The following is a 24868-nucleotide window of genomic DNA, read 5'->3' as shown; positions in this document are numbered from 1 at the left end:
GGAAAAACATGGTTAGATGCCACTAAGTAGATGGCAATGCCTTAACCATTTATGTGTTGTGTAAGGCCACTAGGACCCCTTCCATCCTTATCAAGGGGAGTGCTAACCTTCTCTCCTTTCATACAACACAACTATGAAAAGAATTAACAACGTTATTTATATCCCAATATATCAAACATTTTGCTGGTCAATGTGATTGTCCGACGTTTTCTGGCCTGTGCATCTTACTTGAATTCTACAATAATGGACACGTAAGCCACATTGCATTGAAATCTGTCAAAGACACATACAGTTTGATTATCTGACCAACGTTATGTAGAAAAAGCCGTATCATGCTAATACATGCAAGATTTCAGCCAATTGCCTTTCAATGCACATGTGCACCTCAAACAATCGCTCAAAACGTACACCATACAAAAGGGGAATCAATCCGGGCCAGTGTGCAGCCCAAATAAAAGGAAAAATACGTGATAGGGACTTAAATAGCAGAGTCCAGGGATGATTACAGACTTAATGGTTGGCTGTCATGTGACTTTCAACTCCACAGCCGACTGCGCATGCTCAACGTGGAGTGTCACTCCCCATTTACTTGTATATATAGGACAGTCCATTGTGACATGTATATATTTAAAAATAAATCTAAAACTCAAATCGTTGTTTCATAATCATTATGTGTATCTGATATTTCCAGGATGCTGAAACAATAGAATTAATCAGCACAGAAAGAGGCCATTCAATCCATCATGTTCTTTGAAAGAGCCAGCAATTAGTAAAAACATTGGAAATGTAGTCACCACCTGAAGTTATACTCTTAAGCTGACATGCTAGGAATCAAATTGTGAATCATCGACAATCATTATTAAGGAAGAACTGGAAATTGGAGAGGTAGCGAAATGATATCTGATGCAATATGCCCATATTTTAAAAAGGGGGAGACACAGGCAAGTAAATAATATGGAAATAGGGTAGAAATATGGAAATTTAGGTAGAAGATCAGACTGAATGAAAGAGAAAGTTTGAGGACTGTTTGGCCCATTCCTGCTCCTAATTATAAGTTTGTACTGGAAGCGTAAAGTTACAAATATATAATACACTTCACAAAATGAGCTAAACTGCAGAAAATAGATTTCAATATAACCAAGTGTAAGGCCTAAACCACTTTGGACCTAAAAGGTGTAGATTGGAATATCCTCTAAATGTTATTTATTGCATGGCATGTGAACATTTGGGCTGGGCCAGCATTTATTGTCTATCTGTAGTTGCTGTTGAAAAGGTGGTGATGGGCTACCTTTTGGAAACACTGGAGTACGTTTAGTTTTGGTGCACCCACAATGCTATTAATTATGCTACTGTTATAGGATTCTGAAATTTTCAGATACATGTAGCAATTAGAATGATTATAATTTATTACAATGATTGTAGTTTTAGGTATATTTAGGTGAATATGTAAATAGTACTATGTTCAGTCCCGTACATGCAATTGAACGGGGTGTTGACACTACATGTTCAGGTGCTCCGCTGAAGGAATGGCAATATATTCCCAAGTCAGGATGGTGAATGAATTGGAGGGGAACTTCCAAATGCTGGTGGTAGTTAAGAGTCAATCATATTGCCTTGGATCTGGAGTCACATGAAGGCCAGAGCAGGTAATGATGGTATTAATGAGCCAGAATTTTTTTACAACTATTAAATTAAGTTCACAGTAATCATTAGATTTTTAATTCTGCCACAGTGAGTTTCAAATCCAAGTTTCCAAAACATTACCTTGGACCCTGGACTACTAATCCAGAAACAGTATCACCATACCATCACCGCTCCTTAAATAATACAAAGCTTGAATCAGTGGGATACGATGGGACTTAAGGGTGTAGTTAAATAGATCATTAAAATATCATAAACATGTACAAAATATACACAGAATTGTAGGGTTTGTGCCCCTTTCCCCTGTAAATTGCTGTTTCTTGTATATGAATGTTCATGTTAATTGTTTGTTTATATTTTGTACTGTTTAATAAAATAAAACAATTATAAACAGAATTGTCTATGGAATGCTGGAGGGTCAGAATACAAGGAGTTATTTTCACTTTGAAATTCAACTATACAAAGGTAGGCTTTGTCCTGTGCACACTTTAGGAAGTTATATTGGCCTTGAAGGCAGTGCCTCCAATTGTAGGTCTGCAATCTGTTCTAATACTCTGATGTACTTACGTAAGGTATGATTTGCCTGAATAGCACACACTACTTATCACTGTAAATCGGTACATTGATAATAATAAATCAAATCAATGCCTAAATGAAAAGGAGCAATTATACCACCGACATTGTATTTCATAGATTTTAGAGGGTTGAGATGTTTGATTAAATTCTTCAAGATATCAAGGCAGAGAGAAACTATTTCCACAGGATAGGGTGTCTAAGCATTATGGAGTGAATATATTCCATCTGTGACTTCTTTGCCCACTCTCCTAGCTGCCCAAATCCTTCTGCAGCCTCTCCACTTCCTCAATACTACCTGTCCCTCCAACTTTTATTATTTTTTTTGTATTTTCTTGTGGGATGTGAGTATTGCTGGTTCAGCCAATATTTATTGCCTGTCTCGAGTTGTCCTTGAGAAGGTAGTGGTGAACCACCTTCTTGTACTGCTGGGGTCCATGTTACAGACAGGAGAATGGGGTTGAGAATCATACCATGCCTCCCACCCCCTTCATCTGCAGCTCCTCTTGCACCTACCCCCCAGAGTTCTGAAGAAGGGTTACACCCAAAAAATTGACTTCTCCACTGCCTGATGCTGCCTGGCTTGCTCTATTCTTCTAGGTAGACAGGCAGGAGGCTGGAAGAACACAGCAAGCCAGGCAGCATCAGGAGGTGGAGAAGTTGACGTTTTGGATCTAAGCCTTCTTCAGGACCACTCTGATCTTTCAGCTTCCTGCTTGTCTACCTTGGAATCTAGCATTTGCAGTTTTTTTTGTCTCTAACCATGATCGAATGGTGAAACAGACTTGATGGGCCAATCTAACTGGCCTAAGTCAGCTCTGTATCTTATGGTTTATCTGTAGGTAGACAAAAAAAATATTATGAAGGGAATTGACTTTAAGCATTGGAAAATAATTGCACCGCACAGATAAACAAGAGTAAGCATAGTTTATTATCTGTGCAATAATTGTCTGCTTAAAAAAAATCGGTTCCTCCGTATTTGTAAGACAGATGGGCTGGAGAATATGAAACATAAGACAGTCTGGGAGTTTGGGGAAGTGCGCATGCGCCATATGCCGTCGTCGGCTGTGGTCCTGCGCATGTGCTCGTCTGGCGGGTGGGGGCCTCTGCGCATGCTCGGCGGTCGCTTTCCCCTTTGACCTGAACGGGGCTGGTGGAGTCGCGTGTGTCGAGGCATCGCCGCTTGTTCCAGGCCCGAAGGAGGGAGAGAGAGAGAGACCGGAGCTGCAGGCATGAGCGCCATCGAGCAGATGAGGGCCAATGTGGGCAAGTTGCTGAAAGGCATCGACCGGTGAGAAAGGCAGAGCCCGGGGGCAGGCGGCGGGCCCATAGCAACCTCTGTTCGGCTGCCTGCAGCAACAATTGTCTGCATCGGTGTAGCGCCTGACACGACCTCAGCACAGCTCCCACTCCTCCTCAGCCGCTGAGAACCAATGCGGTCCTCTCCGAAGTCGCTCTCCTAACGCGGGAAAGGCGGCAGGCTGTCAGGGCACAGCAATATCCCACAGTCACCCGGATAGGAAATGATTCACCAGGAGCAGTTTCTCTTCCACCTCCTCCCTTCTCTCTCCTTTCGGAACCGCCCTGACAAATAGGGGACCTCGCTTCAGTGTTTCGTTCGAAAGACGCAGCACTCTCACCCCTAGCCCCTCACTCCAATATGGTGACCTTTCTCTTGCCACCAAGGCCTGGAACATTAGAGTTAAGAGCAGAATAGCCCATTCAGCCACTTAAAACCTCCTCTGCCGTTCAATAAGCTCATGGGCTAATTCATCCAATAAAACCATGGCTGATCATTTTGTGTTCCAATCACAGTCTGATAGCCATTGACTCATAGAATGGGCCCTTTGGCTTATGATGTTGTGCTGAACATGACACCAAGTTAGACTAATCTTTTGTCCATGTCCCTCCATCCCTTACATGTTCATATGCTCATCTAAAAGTTCCTTAAAAGCTCCTATCATATCTGACTCCACCATCACCCCGAGCTGTGCGTTCCAGATTACTCCCACTGAGTTTTTATGAGGAAGTGACAATGAGAATGGATGAGGGCAGAGCAGTAGAAGTGATCTGTATGGATTTCAGTTAAGGCGTTTGACAAGGTTCCTCATGGTAGACTTGTTAGCCAGGTTCGATCATATGGAATACAGGGAGAACTAGCCTATTGGATACAGAACTGGCACGAAGGAAGAAGACAGAAAGGTGGCTTTTCAGACTTGAGGCCTATGACCACAAGGATTGGTGTTTGGTCCACTGCTTTTCATCATTTATATAAATGATTTGGATGTTAACCCAGAAGGTATAACCTAGAAGGTACCTCAGAGTACAATGGGATCTTGATCAAAGGGCCAACGGGCAGAGGAATGGCAGATGGAGTTTAATTTAGATAAATGCACGATGCTGCATTTTGGAAAAGCAAATCAGAGCAGGACTTATACACTTAATGGGAAAGTCCTGGGGAGTGTTGATGAACAAAGAGACCTTGGAGTGCAGGTTCATAGTTCCTTGAAATTGGAGCCACAAATAGAATAGTAAAGATGGTGTTTGGTATGCTTGCCTTTATTGGACAGTGACAGTGCATCGAGTATAGGAGTTGGGAGGTCATGTTGCAGTTGTATAGTCAGGCTGCTGTTGGAATACTGCATGCATGCAATTCTGGTCTCCCTGCTATCGGAAAGAGTTCAGAAAAGATTTACAAGGATGTAGCCAGGGTTGGAGGGTTTAAGCTATAGGAAAAGACTGAATGGACTGTTTTCCCTGGAGTGTCAGATGCTGAGGGGTGACTTTATCGAGGTTTGTAAAATCATGAGGGGTGTGGATAGGGTAAGAGCAATGTCTTTTCCTTGGGGTGGGAGAGTCAAAAACTAGAGGGCATAGGTTTAACGTGAGGGGGAAAGATTTAAAAGGGACCTGAGTGTTAAGTTCTTTTACTCTTGAGATTCTTACACACTCGATGCAGCTACAAATGCCAACTTTTGTGAACAAGCAAAATTTATTAAGCACAATATAGTACAAGCTTTGGAGAAACCTTTAACACACCTCGCAGGGCTTACGGGGTCGTAGCAAAAGCTTTCTCTGAACAAAGGAAACAGTCTTTCCTTTATACAAAATCTTTCCATCACAGTTAGTAATGTCCACAAGACAAGCCTCCAACCATCCCCTCACCGTCACATGCCACTCAAGATACCATGCAGAGACCACCCCACCTCCATAAACAATGAAATGCAAATCATCCCTTAATGGTCAAATCTGTTGCAAATCATTTTTTGTAACTATAGGGGAGTAGTCAAATTCCAAATGTAATGTTCTTATGGATTTCTGAATGAAAATGTAAATCATCCCTGAATGGCAAGGAAATGGCCATGTAAACCTCCCACATTCCAGCTATAAGACAAAGACACACCACAGGACATTGAATTTCTTGCAGGTCAATGGACCAAATTAACTCTTTAATATCTCATAAAGGCCAACTTTTTCTAGCAGAGGTTGGTGAGTGTATGGATTGAGTTGCCAGAGGAAGTGGTAGAGGCAGGTACAATTCTAACATTTAAAAGGCATCTGGATGGGTATATGAATAGGAAGGGTTTAGAGGGATATGGGCCAAATACTGGAAAATGGAACTAGACTTATTTGGGATGGCATCTGGTTGGCATGAACGAGTTAGACCGAAGGATCTGTTTCCGTGCTGGTTATATCTCTACAACATTGCCTTTGAACTTTGCCCCTCTCACCTTAAATACATGCCCCCTAATATTAGACATTTCAACTCTGGGGGGGAAAAGATTCTGACCATCAACCCTATCTTTGCATCTCATAATTTTATAGACTTCTACCAAGTCTCCCCTCAGCCTCTGCTATTCCAGAGACACACCCTGAGTTTTTCTAGCTCATACCCTCTAATCCAGGCAGCATCCTGGTAAACCTCTTCTGTGACCACAATAGAATGTAATGCTGTAAATGTGGCCTAACCAAAATCTTATAAAGCTGCAACATGACATTTTGACTCTTGTACTAAATTCCCCAACCAATAAAAGTAATTTGCAATGTTTGCGAAGGTTTGTAGCTCAAGTTGAGGTTTAGGGTGTAGGTTTGCTCGTTGAGCTGTAGGTTTGATATCCAGACGTTTCATTACCTGGCTAGGTAACATCATCGGTGGTGACCTCCAAGTGAAGCGAAGCTGTTGTCTCCTGCTTTCTATTTATATGTTTGTCCTGGATGGGGTTCCTGGGGTTTGTGGTGATGTCATTTCCTGTATGTTTTCTGAGGGGTTGATAGATGGTATCTAGATCTATGTGTTTGTTTATGGCGTTGTGGTTGGAGTGCCAGGCCTCTAGGAATTCTCTGGCATGTCTTTGCTTAGCGTGTCCCAGATAGCTCACATCAATCACATTACCAATGAAAACATTATGAAGCTAGTGGACCTGTGCCTCACCACCCGTTCACCTTCAACAAGATAGTCTACAAACAAACCAATGGCGCACCCATGGGATGTCCGCTATCAGGATTCATAGCAGAAGCAGTAATGCAAAGACTAGAACAAACAGCCCTACCAACCATCAAACCAAAAATCTGGGTCCGCTACGTAGATAACACCTTTGTCATCACAAAACGAAACAAGATAGAAGAGGCATTTAACATCATCAACAACACCCTCATAGGCATAAAGTTCACAAAGGAGGAAGAAACCGACAACAAACTCGCATTCCTGGATGTCACAGTCGAAAGAAAGGACAACGGAGAACTACAAACCTGCGTATACAGAAAACCGACAAACACTGACCAAATACTTAACTACACCAGCAACCATCCCAACACACACAGACGAAGCTGTATCAGAACACTATTCCAACGAGTCACCACACACTGCAGCACAGACGAACTTCAGAAAACAGAGGAGAACCACCTATACAACGTATTCAAGAAGAACGGATACTCAAAAAATACAGTACGCAGATTCCTCAGAAACAAACCACGACAAGCAGACCTAACACAGCCAGAAACCCTATCCATCTTACCATACATCAAAGAAGTCTCAGAAATGACAGCCAGACTACTAAGACCCCTGGGAATCCTAGTAGCACACAAACCCACCAACACTCTCAAACAAAAACTAACAAACTTAAAAGACCCAGTACAACCCATGGACAAAACCAACGTCATCTACAAAATTCCATGCAAGGACTGCCACAACCACTACGCAGGACAAACAGGAAGAAAGTTAGCCACCAGGATACACGAACACCAGCTAGCCACAAAAAGACGCGACCCTCTCTCCCTCGTAGCCCTACACACGGATGAAAAAAACCACCATTTTGACTGGGACAACACATCTATCCTGGGACAGGCTAAGCAAAGAGATGCCAGAGAATTCCTAGAGGCCTGGCACTCCAACCACAACGCCATAAACAAACACATAGATCTAGATACCATCTATCAACCCCTCAGAAAACGAACCGGAAATTACATCACCACAAACCCCAGGAACCCTATCCAGGACAAACCTATACTTAGAAAGCAGGAGACAACAGCTTTGCTTCACTTGGAGGTCACCACTGATGATGTTACCTAGCCAGGTAATGAAACGTCTGGATATCAAACCTACAGCTCAGCGAGCAAACCTACACCCCAATAAAAGTAAGCTGTTTGGCATCTTTACCACCTTATCTACTTGCGGGGCCACTTTCAGGGAGGTATGGATTTGAACCCCAACATCCCCCTATACATCCATGCTGTTCAGTGTCCTGCAATTAACTGTATACATTACCTTAATGTTTGATCTCCCAGAGTGCAGCACCTCACACTTAGACAAATTAAACTCCCATCTGCCATTTCTCCATCCATATCTGCAACTGATCTGCATCTTACTGAATCGTTTTTGACAACCTTCTATCCTATCCACAACTTCGCCGATCTTTGTACCATCTGCAAGCTTACTACCCCACCCATCTACATTTTCATCCAAGTCAATATTCTGTGTGGGTTTCCTTTGGATGTTCTGGGTTTCTTCCCACAATCCAAGACGTGCTGGTCAGGTAAATTGGCGATGCTAAATTGCCCATAATGTTAGATGCATTAGTCATAGGTAGAAATAGGGTAGGGGAATGGGTCTGGGTGGGTTACACTTCAGAGGGTTGGTGTGGACTTGTTGGGCTGAAGGGCCTCTTTCCATACTGTATGGAATCTAATCTAATCTAATCTAAAATAAAAACCACTATTTACAGACCTCCAGCCAGGAATACACCTTTCCACCACCACCCTCTATCATCAGTGGGCAAGCCACTTCTCAATCCACGTGGCCAAGTCACTGTTGATCCCATGCATCTTGATATTCTGGATTAACCTAAAATGAGGGACTTTGTTGAAAGCCCTACTAAAATCCATGTAGATAATATCCAGTGCTTTACCAGCATTGATTACCTTCATCCCCTCCTCGAAAAATTCAATCAAGTTAGTGAAACATGACTTGCCCCACTTTCTCAGATGCGCGTAAATCACATCCCTAAGAATTTTCTCCAGTAACTTCCCAACCACTAATGTGAATCTCACTATCTATATTTTCCTGGATTATCCCTATTTCCCCTCTTGAACAGAGCTAATGTCTTGAATCCAGTGACTGTTCATCAAAACCTTGTTTTATTCTCACCCTGAAGAAACTGTTCTCTGTTTCTCGCAATCTAACAGCTGCTTATACCTATTAATTGATTCAAGATTTTTCAGATTATTTTAACCAATTTCAAATTTGCGAACTGCCATAGTGGGATTTTGCACCTGTTCTCAGGGTTATTAATTCAGGCCTTTGAATGTTTGAGAGAAGAAGGCATCACCAATTGTATCCTCTTTCCTCCATAGGTATAACCCTGAGAATCTGTCAACATTGGAACGTTATGTGGAGACACAGGCCAGAGAGAACGCATATGATCTGGAAGCCAATCTGGCTGTTCTTAAACTGTATGTATACCTCTTTAGAATTCTCATTGACCTGAAATGTTAACAGTTTCTCACTCCATAGATACCTGAACGTTTCCTGCATTTTCTGTTCTTATTCAGCAGTTGGATTTTCTTTAACTTCAAGAAGTCTGAATATCTTCTCCCTTTCCACTTTTCACTTCTCCTTTCTTGGAGATACTGATTTATTGTTGGGGGAGAACAGTTTCCAGCTTCAGAGCGCCGGCCACTATCTATCATTTCACTTGTTATTGATGTATGAACGTAGAGTTCTTGCACAGTAGTCTCTTAGCGGGACTCAACTCCTGCTGACAGATTATCTTATTCCTAACCTCCGGTTGCAAAAGTGAATTATGGTACCCCTCCTTGAAACCAGCTCAGTCAACATAGAATCTTGGATTGGTTATAGCACAGATGGATATTATTTATCTATTCTGGCCCTCTGCTGGAGCAGTTCACCTAAATCTCTGTCTTTTCTCCAAACCCTCCCAATATTTTAGTTTTCCCATAACGAATGCCTTGCATGAACCTCTCTCCAGCACCATCTCTCTTCATCTTCTGTTAGGCAATGCTTAGTTTGCAGTATTGGCCAGAGCTGAGATCAGTTTGGTTTTTCTGTTTCTCAATTAATGACTAACTGAAAGGAAATCGGAAGAAAGGGACTTCCCCAAATTTAAAAGAATGTGCAGAAATGACTCTCTCACTGATCTATTTACCTGTCTTTTCCTTGCAGGTATCAGTTCAATCCTGCCTTCTTCCAGACCACTGTCACCGCACAGATCTTGCTAAAAGCGCTGACGAATCTGCCACACACTGATTTTACACTCTGTAAATGTATGATCGACCAGACACATGTATCCTTATAAGAGAGGCTGCTGCTTCAGCATGGGTTTGTTTACTAGCTTCTGCCTTCCATCAACAAATGGAGGCAACTAATATATCAAGAGTGCTTGGTTTTTTGTACTCCAGTAAAAGGGGAAAGTGAAGACTGAGAAAAATCGGACTGAAAATATCTGGAATTAAGAATCTAATGATGACCATGAATCCATTGTCATTGTTGTAAAAGCCAATCTGTTGCACTAATGTCCTTTAAGCAAGGAAACTGCCATCTTTACCTGGACTGGCCTACGTTTGACTCCAGATCCACATCAGTGTGGTTGATGCTTAACAGTCCTCCGATGGGCAATAAATGCTGGCTGAGCCAGCGATGCCCTCATCCTGAGAATGAATGGAAAAATAATTAGCATATTCCACATTTACATCCCACTCTGTTGGAACTGTTTACCCCCCTCAGTTTTTAAGATCCAAATCTCATGTTGCTGTACTACAGTGTCTTGATTTTTTTTTCTTTCATATTCATCCCTGATAAGATTGTGGATTTAAAGAACCAGCACAGACTTAATGGGACAACAGCCACATTCTACCAATGTGTACTACCACCTTCTGAAGGGCAGCTAGGGATGGACAATAAATAGTGGTCCAGCCAACAATGCCCACTTCGTACGAGTGAATAAAAATTCCATTTTATGCAGAGTTAAGTATCTACAGCTTTGTACATCAGATCCAGTATTGACACAGTGTGCCTTCAAAGGAGCTCTGATGGTACCATTCTGTCCAGTTTTTGCTTGAAACGAGTTTTGCAACTTTTCTGGCTTCTGAAAAGTTGTACCGATTCTGATTCTTCTGAGTACTGTTGCTGAAGCTCCATGTGATCTTTACACTGTCCTCCCTCACTGCTGTTGCCATATTGGTTGCATTTTGAGATGTAGTCCCTGCCACTTATAATAGTGGGCACATCTGTGTAGTAATAGAATTTGCTCATTATGAGGTGGATAATGAAGCCGTTACTATGATCCTTGTGGTCTCTGCTGCTGACTATAATAGCAAATTAGTCGCAAAGTGTGATGCTGAAAAGCACAGCTGGTCAGGCAGCATCTGATGAGCAGGAGAATTGGCGTTTCGGGCATAAGCCCTTGAGGAGTTCCTGATGTTTCTCCTGTTCAGATGCTGCCTGATGTACTATGCTTTCCCAGCACCACACTTTTTGACTCTGATCTCCGGCCCTCACTTTCTCCTATAATACCAAATGAGTCAAGATGCAATTCTCATTCATTTCCTGTACTGGCCCAGAGAAATCGATCTGTTGGCAAAGTGAATGTCACAGATAGGGAAACTGCAAGTTTTCCTGGGTGGAGTTAACAGGATGTGAAGAATTGCCATTAAATTGGATGCATGTGTCACTCTTGTGGGATTGTCAAATGGTTTGCTCTGTCTATCTCATCTAGGTAACTGCACGTTAAGTGGCAAAGATTGAATGTTTTTAAAAATAATCCTTGTTTTTTAAGCATGACACAAAGCCCTGCTGAAAGTATTGAGATTGATCTTCCTTAATGGAGCTTAAACAGCAGGAAGAACGACCAATCCAGCAAATCCTGAATCTCGGTGATCTACTGGAGACCTGCCATTTCCAGGATTTCTGGGTGAGTAAAGTGTCTCAGACTGTGTTATGTTATACTTGTGTCATGTTAGAGGCTCCCAATTAAAATATAACTAATTGCCTTGGATCTGTATGAATTAGAAAGCATCTTTTTGATGTTAGATTTTGTTCAACTTGACCTCTGACATGGCAGCTTGGTGGCACAGCATTGTGATGCTTCAGTTCACTTAAACCTGGTATGACAACATAGATTTTTGCAACAGTATTTTCTTCTCCATAATCACTTTCTGACACTATCCTTATCGTTATGTGGAGGATAAAAAAGGTTTCCTACATTTGGAGGCTAGATTATTAGTGGCATTGTTAGTTAAGGACAGTATTACAGTTGCAGAAAGGACATTTGAGGAGTCATCTACTGAGGTAGTATGGGCTGAGCTCAGAAACCGGAAAGGAGAGCTCACCCTTTTGGGAGTTTCCTATAGGCCTCCAAATAGTTCCAGGGAAGTAGAGGAAAGGATAGCCGAGATGATTCTGGATAGGAGCAATAGCAACAGGGTAGTCGTTATGGGGGAATTTAACTTTCCAAATATTGACTGGGAATACTATAGTTCCAGTACTTTAGATGGGTCAGTTTTTGTCCAGTGTGTGCAGGCGGGTTTCCTGACACAGTATGTAGACAGGCCAGCAAGGGGCGAGGCCACAATAGATGGTACTGGGTAATGAACCCAGCCAGGTGTTAGATTTGGAGGTGGGTGAGCACTTTGGCAGTAGTGACCACATTTCAGTTATGCTTACTTTAGCGATGGAAAGGGACAGGTATATACTGCAGGACAAGAGTTATTGCTGGGGGAAAACAATTACGATGCGATTGGGCAAGATTTAGGATGCATAGGATAGGGAAGGAAACTGCAGGGGATGGGCTCAATTGAAATGTGCTGCTTATTCAAGGAACAGCTACTATGTGACCTTGGTCAGTATGTACCTGCCAGGCAGGGAGGAAGTTGTCATGTGTGGGAGCCCATGGTTTACTAAGGAAGTTGAAGCTCTTGTCAAGAGAAAGAAGAAGGTTTATGTTAGGATGAGATGTGAAGGCTCAGTTAGGGTGCTCCAGAGGTACAAGGTAGTCAGGAAAGACCTAAAGAGAGAGCTAAGATGAGCGAGAGGGGACATGAGAAGTTGGTAGCGGATAGGATCAGGGAAAACCTTTCTATAGGTATATTAGGAATAAAAGAATGATGAGATTAGGGCCAATCAAGGACAGTAGTGGGAAGTTGTGCGTGGAGTCAGAGGAGATGGGGAAGTGCTAAATGAATATTTTTAGTCAGTGTTCATTCTAGAAAATGACCATGTTGTCAAGGAGAATACTTAGATACAGGCTACTAGATTAGATGGGATTGAATTTCACAATGAGGAGATGTTAGGAATTCTGGCAAGTGTATAAATGGATAAGTCCCCTGAGCCGGATCAAATTTATCTTCAGATTTTCTGAGAAGCCAGGGAGGAGATTGCTGAGCGTTTGGCTTTGATCTTTATGTCATTGTCTACAGGAATAGGGCCAGAAGACTAGAGGATAGCAAATATTGTTCCCTTGTTCAAGAAGGGGAGTAGAGACAACCCTGGTAATTATAGACCAGTGAGCCTTACTTTGGTTGAGGGTAAAGTGTTGGAAAGTCAACACGGTTTTATGAAGGGTAGGTCGTGCTTCACAAAACTTATTGAGTTCTTTGAAAAGGTGACAAAACAGCGGTTGATGTGGTGTGTATGGATTTCAGTAAGGTGTCTGATAAGGTTCACATGGTAGGCTATTGCACAAAATACAGAGACATGGGATTAAGGGTGAGTTAGTGGTTTGGACCAGAAATTGGCTAGCTGAAAGAAGACAGGGTGATGGGAAATGTTCATCTTGGAATTCAGATACTAGTGGTGTACTGCAAGGATCTGTTTTGGGTCCACTGCTGTTTGTCATTTTTATATAAACGACCAGGATGAGGGTGTAGAAGGATGGATTAGTAAACTTGCAGACAGACATTGAGGTCGGTACAGTTGTGGATTGTTCCGAAGGATGTTGTAGGTTATAGAGGGACATCGATAAGCTGCAGTGCTGGGCTGAGAGGTGGAAAATGGAGTTTAATGTGGAAAAGTGTGAGGTGATTCATTTTGGACGGAATAACATAAATGCAGAGTACTGGGCTAATGGTAAGAATCTTGGTAGGTAAGATTCTTGGTAGTGTAAATGAGCAGAGAGATCTCTGTGTCTGATGTATAGAGACCTCTGAAAGTTGCCACCCAGGTTGATAGGGTTGTTAGGAAGGCATACGGTGTGTTAGCTTTTATTAGTAGAGGGATTGAGTTTCGCAACCATGAGATCATGCTGCAGCTGTACAAAACTCTGGTGCGGCCACACTTGGAATATTGCATGCAGTTCTGCTCACCGCATTATAGGAAGGATGTGGAAGCTTTGGAAAGGGCTTCATAGGAGATTTACTAGGATGTTGCCTGGTATGAAGGGGAGGTCTTATGAGGAAAGGCTGAGAGACTTGAGGCTGTTTTCATTAGAGAGAAGAAGGTTGAGAGGTGACTTCATTGAGACATACAAGATAATCAGAGGGTTAGATAGGGTGGACAGGGAGAGTCTTTTTCCTCAGATGGTGATGACTAGCACGAGAGGGTGTAGCTTTAAATTGAGGGATGATAGATATAGGACAGATAGCAGAGGTCTTTTCTTTACTCGGAATAGTAGGGACGTGGAATGCACTGCCTGCTACAGCAGTAGACTTGCCAACTTTAAGGGCATTTAAATGATCATTGGATAGGCATATGGACAAAAATGGAATAGTGTTGGTTAAATGAGCTTCAGATTGGTTTCACAGGGTGATGCAACATCAAGGGCCAAAGGGCCTGTACTGGGCTGTAATGTTCAATGTTCTATTATAGCACATTCACTTGTGCCATTATCACACTGTCTAAGACAGACTATCAAGTAGCAGGGTCCAAGAAAAGCTGGTATGTAATACACCAAGACTCTCAGCAGAGAGATTACAATTGCTGGCATTGTTTGTCCCTCTATCATATTTCTGTTGTAGAACCATGAATCATTGAGCTTCAGTTTTGCAAATGACCTGGGCTGCTGTTGTGCTTTGAGAGGAGGAGAAAGAGAAAATGTATGTCAGTGAAACCCATACTGCCTGACTGATTTGGAAAGATGGGCTACTGGAGATTAACCAGCCAGTGTGAGGTAGAAATGAGATAGCTCCCTCCACTCTGTTGTGGGAATAACATTTACTAAATTTCAATGTCCCTCTCTATCCAGCGTAACCTGGAAGAAAACTCTGAGCTGATTGATGGAATAACCAGCTTTGAAGACTCGGTGCGAAAATGTAAGTATAATCAGAAAACTGCATTGATTTTCCTGTAAATAGAGAACTGTGCAAGGGTTTAATAACTGTCATTTGTGAGATCTTAATAGAGAGAGAATATTTTTGTTGGCAGAATTACACTATTTGTTACAATGCTGTTTTTGATGAATTTTATATAAAATAGCTATTGCTGTTTGACTAAATTGCCACTAGGACGTTTTAGTTGCACAATAAACAAAACCAAGTATTTAAGGTAGAATCAGCTGTCTATGTGGGATTTTCAAACTGTACAGTCTGGGATGGCTCCTCACCTGTTGCAATTCTTCCCTCAGTTATCTGTCACGTCGTTGGAATCACATATCAAACAATTGAGAAATGGCTGCTGGCCGAAATGTTGGGGGATCTGACAGGTAAGGATTAATGCTGACCATGAGATAGAAGCTCCTCTGAATTGTTACACAGGATTGGTTTCACTGAGGTGCAGTCATGAAACTGTGAGCAGGTAAATCTTTTTAGAATAAATTTAATGTAAATGAAGTACATTGTTATGCAATCAGAAACAAGCATTCATCTGCACTGCTCTCTTAGTGTTAATATCAAAATCACTGTGTTGTCCTCTGTTAACTTATTCATTCCAAGGAGCTCAAAGTTCAAGTTATCAAGGTCTACAGCACAGCAAGAGGCCTTTCTACCCGTTGGGTCTGTGCTGATCAAAAACAACTACCTAACTATTCTCATCCCAATATCATGGGACTTCTTTCTCAATTTTCTGTTCTTGATGCAATCTTGTAACAGGTTTTTTGTGAACAAAAAAAGGCTTGCTATTTGTAATCAATTCTTCATGACTTAGCTAATCTTCACTTATAATAGTTTCAATTCTGACACTTTGCTTGTGTTTCTTTGTGCATCAAAGATATTATGGACTGTCCTTTGTAGCTGTTGATCAAGACAGTGTGTAACTAAGCCAAACAAATTGAAATGTCTCTGTGATTCCAGCTTTCTGTGATTGGATCTTACTGTAGTTAAGAGTGAGAGATGCCACTTAATCCACTCCTGAAACCACCACATCTCTGTCTTCCCTTAAAAGCCTTATCAAAGCTAACCTTTTCACCCTATCAGTCACCTTTCCTTCATTCTTGTTCTCCTTCTCTCACTATTTAGCATCTGATTCTTTTTACCTCTCCCTGCAGCTTATACAGCAGTATTTGATTATGATTGAGTGGCCTGTTCACACACTCATGAACAGTAGCTGCTTGGATGAGCCACTTGAAGGTAACTGCATTTGAACCCTCAGGGTGGCTGTAGGGACCACCTCAAAGTGTATTATCACCTTTGGGAGGGAAGTGGCTTTTCCAGTTGCAGTATCGGTATTAGGTTCATTTCCCAAAGTTTCACACACAAGATGCAATTCGCACACACCAACTTCTGCAGTTAAAGTTTATTAAAGTCTGTACAAGTTAGGTGACCCTTTGCAGGTGTGCAGAGTTGAGTCAAAAGAGGCCCCAATGATGTGTGGATTAAAATGAATGTTCATCTAAATTCCTGTATTGATGTCACCTCCAATGACTTCCAGAATGCTCAGCTCCTTAGAGAAAGACAGTACAGTTGAACCCTTTAACATTACATTAATGCCCAGACAGAGTACGATTTAATCTTTTAAATGAACACCCTTATTCTCCCATATGAGGAAACACCTCTCCATATCTACCCTGTCAAGACCTTTCAAGATTCTATTTGTTTCAGTCAAGTCACATCTTACTCTTTTAAACTCCAGCAGATACAAGCCTAGGTTTTTCCACCCTTCCTCGTAAGACAGCCCGTCCATTCTAGGTATTAGTCAAGTAAACCTTCTCTGAACATCTTCTAATGCAATTACATCCTTTCATAAATAAGTTGACTTGTACTATACATACAGTACACCAGGTGCAACCTCACTGTTGCCATATATAACTAAAGCATAACCTCCATTTGAATTCAGCTTCCCTTACAATAAATGATAATATTCTATTAGCTTTTCTAATTACTTGCTTTGTGTGCATGGGGGGGTAACCTTATAGAGGTTTACAAAATTATGAGTGGCATGGATAGGATAAATAGGCCAAGTTTTTTTCCTGGGGTCGGGGAGTCCAGAACTAGAGGGCATAGGTTTAGGGTGAGAGGGGAAAGATAGAAAAGAGACCTAAGAGGCAACTTTTTCACACAGAGGGTGGTACGTGTATGGAATGAGCTGCCAGAGGAAGTGGTGGAGGCTGGTATAATTGCAACATTTAAGAGGAATTTGGATGGGTATATGAATAGGAAGGGTTTGGAGGGATATGGGCCGGGTGCTGGCAGATGGGACCAGATTGGGTTGGGATATCTGGTCGGCTTGGACAGGTTGGACCGAAGGGTCAGTTTCCATGCTGTACATCTCTATGACTCTATGTTAACCTTTTGTAATTCATGTACCAGGACACCCAGACCCTCTGCAATCTTTCACCATTTAGATAATATGTTTCATTTTAATTCTTCCTGCCAAAATGAACTATGCACATTTTCCTACATTCAACTCTATTTTTTTTTCCTTTTTGGCCATTCACTTCACCTATCAATATATTTTTGTAACCTGCGTCCTCTGCTCAACTACATGACTTGGTCTCATCACCAAATTGACAACCATATAACCTGTCTCTTCATCCAACATTTGAGGTCCTTGCACTGATCCCTGTTTTTATCAACTGTTTGGTATTGTAAGATTTGGATCTTGATGCAGTTGAACACAATATTCTCAATCTTTAGCAATGATCAGTGGAATGCTTGTTATGCTACTTAATTTTTTTAATTTCAAAAATATACTTTATTCATAAAATAATTTGATGGTCTGTACAGTTGGCCATGCCATACATACGTAAACATTTACATACAGAGATCAGAATTTATCATTTTTATATACAGGTCTGTACGTTTATCAATCATATGTCCATATATTTAGCTGAGGTGTCAGCAGAGCCCAAATGACTGCGTGGGCCCCCTGTTCTTCTTAGGCAGGCAGACGTTACACGGTGGTCTTTCCCCACCGCGCCTTGGCGGCAGCTGCCCCAAGCTTCAGCGTGTCCCTCAACACGTAGTCCTGGACCTTGGAATGTGCCAATCTGCAATACTCAATCGGGGTCAACTCCTTTAGCTGGAAGATCAACAGGTTTCAGACCGCCCAGAGAGCATCCTTCACCGAGTTGATGATCCTCCAGGCACAGTTGATGTTCGTCTCGATGTGTTTCCTTGGGAACAGGCTGTAGAGCATGGAGTCCCGCGTCACGGCGCTGCTCGGGACGAACCTCGACAAACGCCACGGCATTCCTCTCCAGATTTCTTCTGCATAGGCACATTCCAGAAGGAGGTGTGTGACAGTCTCGTCCCCCCCGCAGCCGCTTCGAGGGCAGCGTGCAGTGCGGCTGAGAGTCCGGGCGTGCATAAAGAATCTCACAGGCAGAGCCCTTCTCACCACCAGCCAAGCCATGTCTTGGTGCTTGTTGGAAAGTTCTGGCGATGAGGCATTCTGCCAAATGGCTTTGACAGTCTGCTCAGGGAACTGCTCGATAGGATCCGCCCTCTCCTTTTCCCGAAGGGTCTCAAGGACACTATGTGCTGACCACTTCCTGATGTTTTTCTTCATAAACTTCTCCATGAAGGACAGGTGATACGGAACAGTCCAACTATTCGGAGCGTTCCGCGGCAGCGAGGCCAGGCCCATCCTTCGCAACACCAGGGACAGGTAGAACCTCAGTACGTAGTGAGACTTGGTGTTTGCGTACCGGGGATCCACGCATACCTTGATGCAGCCACACACAAAGATGGCCATCAGGGTGAGGGTGGAATTGGGTGTGTTTTTTTTCCCCATTGCCCAGATCTTTGTACAGCGAGTCCCTTCGGACCCAGTCCATCTTTGACCTCCATATAAATTGGAAGATGGCCTGGGTGACTGCAGTGGCACAGGTACTGGGAATAGACCAGACCTGTGCCACATATAACAGCAATGACAGTGCCTCACACCTCATGACCAGGTTTTTTTCCCCCGATGGAGAGCGACCGTAGCTTCCATCTGCCCAGTTTCTGTCTCACTTTTTGCTGATACGCTCCTCCCAAGACTTGGCGCACGCCCCAGCCCCCCCTGAACCAAATACCCAGCACCTTCAGGTGGTCGGTCCTGACAATGAAGGGGATCGAGGATTGGTTGGCCCAGTTCCCGCAGAACATGGCCTCGCTCTTGCCTCGGTTTACCTTGGCCCCCGAGGCCCGTTCGAACTGGTCATATATGCACATGAGTCTGCGCACGGACAGCGGATCCGAGCAGAAAACGGCGACGTCATCCACGTACAGGGAGGCCTTAACCTGCAGGCCCCCGCTGCCAGGAAAAGTCAACCCTCTCAGGCTCGCATCCTTCATGATGGACTCGGCAAATGGCTCTATGCAGCACACAAACAAGGCAGGAGAGAGAGGGCAGCCCTGCCTGACTCCAGATCTGACTGGGAAGCTATCTGATTCCCACCCATTGATTGAGACTGCACTGACAATGTTGGTGTAGAACAGTCTGATCCAATTGCAGATTCCCTCTCACCCCCCCCCCCCAAGCCCATTTTGGAGAGAACATCTCTCGTATACCTGTGTGATATCCTGTCACAGGCTTTCTCCTGGTCCAGACTGATCAGTCAGGTGTCCAACCCTCTGTCCTGCACGTAGGTAATCGTATCCCTGAGGAATGCGAGACTCTCAGCAATCTTCCTGCCCAGTACAGCACAGGTTTGGTCAGGGTGAATCACTGACCCCAGAGCAGACCTGACCCAGTTGGCGATTACCTTTGACAGAATTTTGTAATCCGCATTCAACAGTGAGATTGGTCTCCAATTTTTGAGTTCTTCCCTCTCCCCCCTTCCGCTTGTAGATGAGGGCGATGATGCCTTTCCTCATGGTACCTGCCCAAAGCATACTGACATACACCTCCAGCAGGTCCTGGCCAATCAAGTCCCACAGAGCAGAATAGAGCTCAACCGGTAAGCCGTCGCTTCCGGGAGTTTTATTCTTTTCGAAGGACTCGAGTGTCTTGGTCAGCTCGTCCAGAGATAGCGGCTGGTCCAGCCTCTCCCGTGTTCTGTTGTCTAAGGTCTCTGTGATAGAGGACAGGAACGACTGGGAGGCCGCGCTGTCGGTCGGCTTCGCGTCATACAGACTGGCATAGAAGGATTTGCTGATCCTCATGACTTCAGCCTGAGATGACGTTATCGAGCCATCTTCTTCCTTCAGGCTGCTGAGCATGGAGCTCTCTTTGTGCACCTTCTGGAAGAAGAAACGTGAGCACGTCTCGTCCTGCTCCACCGAGCGGACCCTGGACCAGAAGATTATCTTGGAGGCCTCTGAGGCAAAGAGCGAGGCTTGCTGGCCCTTCACCTCCTTGAGGTCCTCCGTGACATCCACCCACATCGTCTGCAGCAGGAGCAGGTTCTGCATACTTTCCTGGAGCTGGGACAGTTTTCCCCGCCTCTCTCTCGCCTCCTGAACACCTTTGAGGATGAAGAACCTCTTGATGTTCCCTTTTACTGTTTCCCACCAGTCCGCTGGGGACTCAAAGAGGGGCTTCACGGTTCTCCAACCTGCGTAGTCCCTCTTGAGCTCCTCAATGTTTCCCGGGGTCAACAGCTTTGTGTTCAGCTTCCACGTTCCCTTACCAGCCTGCTCGTCCTGTAGGTGACAGTCAGCCAGCAGGAGGCAGTGGTCAGAGAAGAACACCGGCTTGACGTCGGTGGATCTGACCGAGAGCGTTCGGGACACAAACAGGTAATCTATCCTTGAGCGGATAGACCCGTCTGCCCGTGACCAGGTGTATCTACGCTGCGCTCCGTCTGCAGGGGTGCTGAAGACGTCGTGCAGCTTGGCATCTTTTACCGTGTCCATCAGGGCTCTGGACGTGGTGTCCAGTTTACTGTTCCCCCTGCCGGATTGTCCATCTGCATCAATGATACAGTTGAAGTCTCTGGCCAGAATGACCGGCCTGGACGTAGCCAGCAACAGTAGAAGCTGCTGCAGGTCGGCCAACCATTCACTCTTACCCACTGGGGCGTACACATTAATCAGTCTTAGGGGAGCATTCCTGTACATGACGTCGGTGACGAGGAGGCGCCTGCCCATCACCTCCTTAACCTCTGAGGTGGTAACGTTGCCTCCTCGCAACAGGATACCCAGGCGCGGCTATCGTTACCCCCCCCCCCGCCCGACCAAACTGACGGCCCATGCCCACAAGCTCGACCATCTCCTGTAGCTGCTGAGGTGCAGTATCCCACACTCCTGCAGAAACAGGATGTCGGCTTTAATGTTGGCCAGGAAGGCCATCATAGATACACATCGCGTAGCCGATTTGATGCTATGCACATTGATGCTGGCAATTCTTATCCCCATTTTAACAGTTTACGAGATTACCAGTGTCCATTTGCTGCTGGTTTTGCCCCTCTGGGGTAGCTGTGTGCATCCCCGTGGTGACGGCAAACTGCTGGACCCTCCCAGGGCTGAGGTAGCTGTCCAGCTCCACGCTGGGGCCATTTCCCCACTCTGGTGTTTTTGGGTCGGGTCCACACAGTCCAGTTCTCCATCTGACAGCGGGGCTGTCACAGGACTGCTGCTCCCAGTTCCCTGGAGCTGTGGGCCGGTGGGTACCTCTTGGCTCTCACCGGGTGGGGGGAGGCCTTTACCCATCCCCTCAGAGGGATCGTCTTTTCCTGCTTGGGCGGTGCTGCCCTCCTTTCTCCCCGCGGTGCTCTGTCTCTTCCTCTAGTGACGACCCACCTTGCGCCCATTCTCACCGTCGGAAGAGCTGCCTGTATCCTCGTCGTGTAGGTGTCCCTTCCCCCTTCGCTGGGTGGCTTTGGGGGCCCGGTGAGGTTTCCTCTTCCTGCTTTTGACAGTAATCCAATCCTCTGCCTCCTTTGTTCCCTCCTCTTCCATTTCCTCCGTCTGTCTTGAAGGAGCTTGGATCGGCTGCTGCATCTCCCCGCTGTCTGCCGTCTGCTCCACTACAGCCTGCCCGCCCTTCTGGGTGCCTCCAGACACCGTTCCCATGCTGTTTTGTGGTACCTTGCTGGTCTTAGGCGGTCCACGGCTCGTGTTGCCATCTCCGGTCATCTGTGCATCGGTGGCAGCCCCTCGTCTTGGGCAGGCCTTGTACATGTGACCAGCCTCTCCGCACAGATTACAGTTCTTGGCCTCCTTACATTCCTTGGTCGGGTGGCCTTCCTACTTGCAGTTTCGGCAGACGGTCACCTTACAATCCACTGCCATGTGGCCTGACCTCCCGAAGGTTCAGCACACTTTCGGCTGCCCTGCGTATGTCAGGTAACCTCTGCTTCCTCCGATGGCAAAGCTGGAGGGTGGGTGGAGGATGTTCCCACTGGCATCGATCCTCAGGGTTACCCTGACCTGTCGTTTGCTGGTCCAGATCCCGAAAGGATCAACCACATTGGTACTCTCTCCCTCGACCTGTACGTATCTTCTCAGGAAGGTCAGGACATCTGCTGGGACGTGGGGGTTGTACATATGGATTGTTACAACCCGACTCCTCTGCGCAGGAAGCACACACAATGGGACCGCCGACAAAATGGAGAACAGAGGTTCCCCTTCCTTCTCCTTGAATACCTTCAGGAGCTGCTCGCAATTCTTCACGCTCCTGAACATCACGTCAAAATAGCCTGCCGCAGGGAAATCCTGCAGGCAGTACACGTCCGCTGCTTCGAACCCGCAGCACTCCAGCAAAATCTTTGCGAACACCGTCCGATCGACCGGTGTGTGCTCCTCCACCTTCTTCACAGTCATCCTGACTGTGTTGCGAATGCCCTGGCCAGGGCTGCGAGCGGCTGCTGAGGCCATAGCTCTGAGGTTGGCTGGTACCTGAATTGGCGTTAGGCCGAAGCCAGCATAAAGATCCACCAAGAGCAGGTCAGCTCAACCAAACGATCCTCCAACGTCCAATCACAATCCAGCGATGGTCTCCAGCAACTCCGACAACTCGCAACACGATCCCCGTGGTATCTCCCCCGCCAGCACACGTCCGCTGCGTCGAACCTGCAGCACTCGAGCAGAATCTCTTCCTCTGGTCCTCAGGAACTACACGTATTCTGAACTAAAAGGCCAAGAAGCTTGTTATGCTACTTAAATCTCTTTTTTATTTCAAAATATACTTTATTCATAGAAATAAATCTTTGGTACTTGTACAATTTGTCATGTCGTTCATAGATATATACATTGCATGTCTTAACATTACAAAGAACAGATTGAATTACTCGAATTTACAGTTATCCTATTTACAGTTCCCTTTATTAACCATCCAGTCTCTTATTATTTAGCTGTGGCTTCAGCAGAACCCACCTACTGAGTGGGTGCCCTGTTATACGATAGCAAATGAACCGCTTTTTTTTAATCCCTGTTTATGGGGTTACCGTTGTCCATGTGACTGTCCTGTCTCTGGGGAAGCTGTCTGCATCCCCATGGTGAGCACGAACTGCTGGACCCTCGCTGGGCTGAGGTAGCTATCCAGGCTCTCACTGGGGTCATTTACCTGCTCTGGAGTCATTGAGCCAAGGCAAGGGTCCGCACCGTCCAGTTCTGTGTCTGACAATGGGACTGTCAGAGGATCGCAGCTCTCAGTTGTCTGTAGTTGTGGGGCAGTGGGTACCCCCTGGTTCTCGCTGGGTGGAGGGTGGACTTCGCGGGGTCCGTTGTTTCCTGGTTGGGAGGAAATGCCCTCCTCTTTATCTTGTTATGCTACTTAAATCAGTCAGTCAGCATGTTGGAAAATGCATAGAGGTGGATCTCCCTCTTCCTATAACAGTGTCTGACCTTCATTCAGCCCCTCCTATTTGGGTGCGGTCACATTTAGAGTCTGAATCCACAACTCATGGACACCACTTTGTCGTTTCAAACCTGATCACATTTCCTAAGATTGGAATGATACACACTTGTTGTCTAGTTTTAATTTTGTCTTTGGAAGTTAGATGATCTGCAGGATCTCAATGTATGTAAATATGTTTTTCAGATATGCAGCTACAAGTTTGGATGAGTAAGTACGGCTGGGTCGAGGCTGAACCAGATAAAATCTTCATATGCAACCAAGAAGAAAGTATCAAGCCCAAAAACATTGTGGAAAAGATAGATTTTGACAGTGAGTTTTATTTTATATGTCACTGCAGGAATAACATGGTTAGACCGCGACTCTGTTTCTTGTATTAATAATTTGATTCACTGCTTTTGTGATAGTGGCTATCTAGGGTCCTGTTTCTAGTAACACCTCAATTACTCATTGTACAGAAGTGTATTGGGCCATGAGGAAGCTGTCCCTGTTTAACTGGAACTGATTTGCCCCCACCTGATAGTTGAACCCCAGGCCTGTCCCTGAATTGGAAGACTAGTGGTTACTGGATTAGCCTGTGGAGCAGGAAACCGAGCAGGTTTTCCCTTGCTACCTCTACAGCGTAGGCATGATGCAGCCAGTTGTCCAGTGAAGCATGTATTGAGATGTTTTACTGTTAAGTGCACTATAGAAATATAAGTTTTTTTTAATCCCAATACTGCTTTGCCTGGGATCAACTAATTATTCTTGTGCAAACAAAGTTACGTATATTCCCCTCAGTCCTGTTATGTAAAGCCATGAAGCTCTGAAATATACAAATTGTTTTGATTTTCACTACATAAAGTGGATCAATACTCTTATAATTTGTTCATCTTTTTTCTTTTCAAATTAAAATTGAGAACGTGGAACTGATTGTTTTTTCTTTTGTTTCCAGGTGTGGCTAGCATCATGGCGTCCTCCTAGTGACACCCGCTATTGTAGACTTCCAGGTGTTTTTTGACAAAATGCTCTCTCCATTATTCTTGTCAATAAAATTATTGAAATTACTTG

The 24868-nt window shown here is 44.6% G+C and overlaps 1 protein-coding gene and 1 non-coding gene across 2 annotated transcripts; one reads left to right on the top strand and one right to left on the bottom strand.

The window, feature by feature from the left end:
- On the bottom strand, positions 1 to 129 carry LOC122542958 (U6atac minor spliceosomal RNA). The gene has a single exon (XR_006309895.1). It is a non-coding gene; the product is annotated as a U6atac minor spliceosomal RNA (small nuclear RNA).
- Positions 130 to 3345: 3216 nt separating this feature from the next.
- Positions 3346 to 24864, top strand: eif3k (eukaryotic translation initiation factor 3, subunit K). Its single transcript, XM_043680751.2, has 8 exons — positions 3346 to 3505; positions 9064 to 9162; positions 9893 to 10013; positions 11565 to 11639; positions 14907 to 14973; positions 15285 to 15362; positions 24005 to 24130; positions 24753 to 24864. Exons 1-8 carry the CDS (start codon positions 3447 to 3449, stop codon positions 24779 to 24781), a joined length of 654 nt encoding a protein of 217 aa, XP_043536686.1. The 5' UTR covers positions 3346 to 3446; the 3' UTR covers positions 24782 to 24864.
- Positions 24865 to 24868: the final 4 nt, after the last annotated feature.

This window comes from Chiloscyllium plagiosum, unplaced genomic scaffold (genome assembly GCF_037043375.1).
Source record: "Chiloscyllium plagiosum isolate Xiang-an unplaced genomic scaffold, Cpla_swu_hap1 HiC_scaffold_47, whole genome shotgun sequence".
Classification (NCBI taxonomy): domain Eukaryota; kingdom Metazoa; phylum Chordata; class Chondrichthyes; order Orectolobiformes; family Hemiscylliidae; genus Chiloscyllium; species Chiloscyllium plagiosum.
Note: the sequence above shows the minus strand (reverse complement) of the source record. Positions and strands in the feature narration are given on the sequence as shown.

Excerpts from the sequence above, each read along its gene's own strand:
- eif3k (XM_043680751.2), top strand. The coding sequence starts at position 3,447 with ATGAGCGCCATCGAGCAGATGAGGGCCAATGTGGGCAAGTTGCTGAAA. Across the intron at positions 3,506-9,063 it reads TTGCTGAAAGGCATCGACCG|GTATAACCCTGAGAATCTGT; the intron begins GTGAGAAAGGCA and ends TTTCCTCCATAG. Across the intron at positions 10,014-11,564 it reads GTATGATCGACCAGACACAT|CAGGAAGAACGACCAATCCA; the intron begins GTATCCTTATAA and ends GAGCTTAAACAG.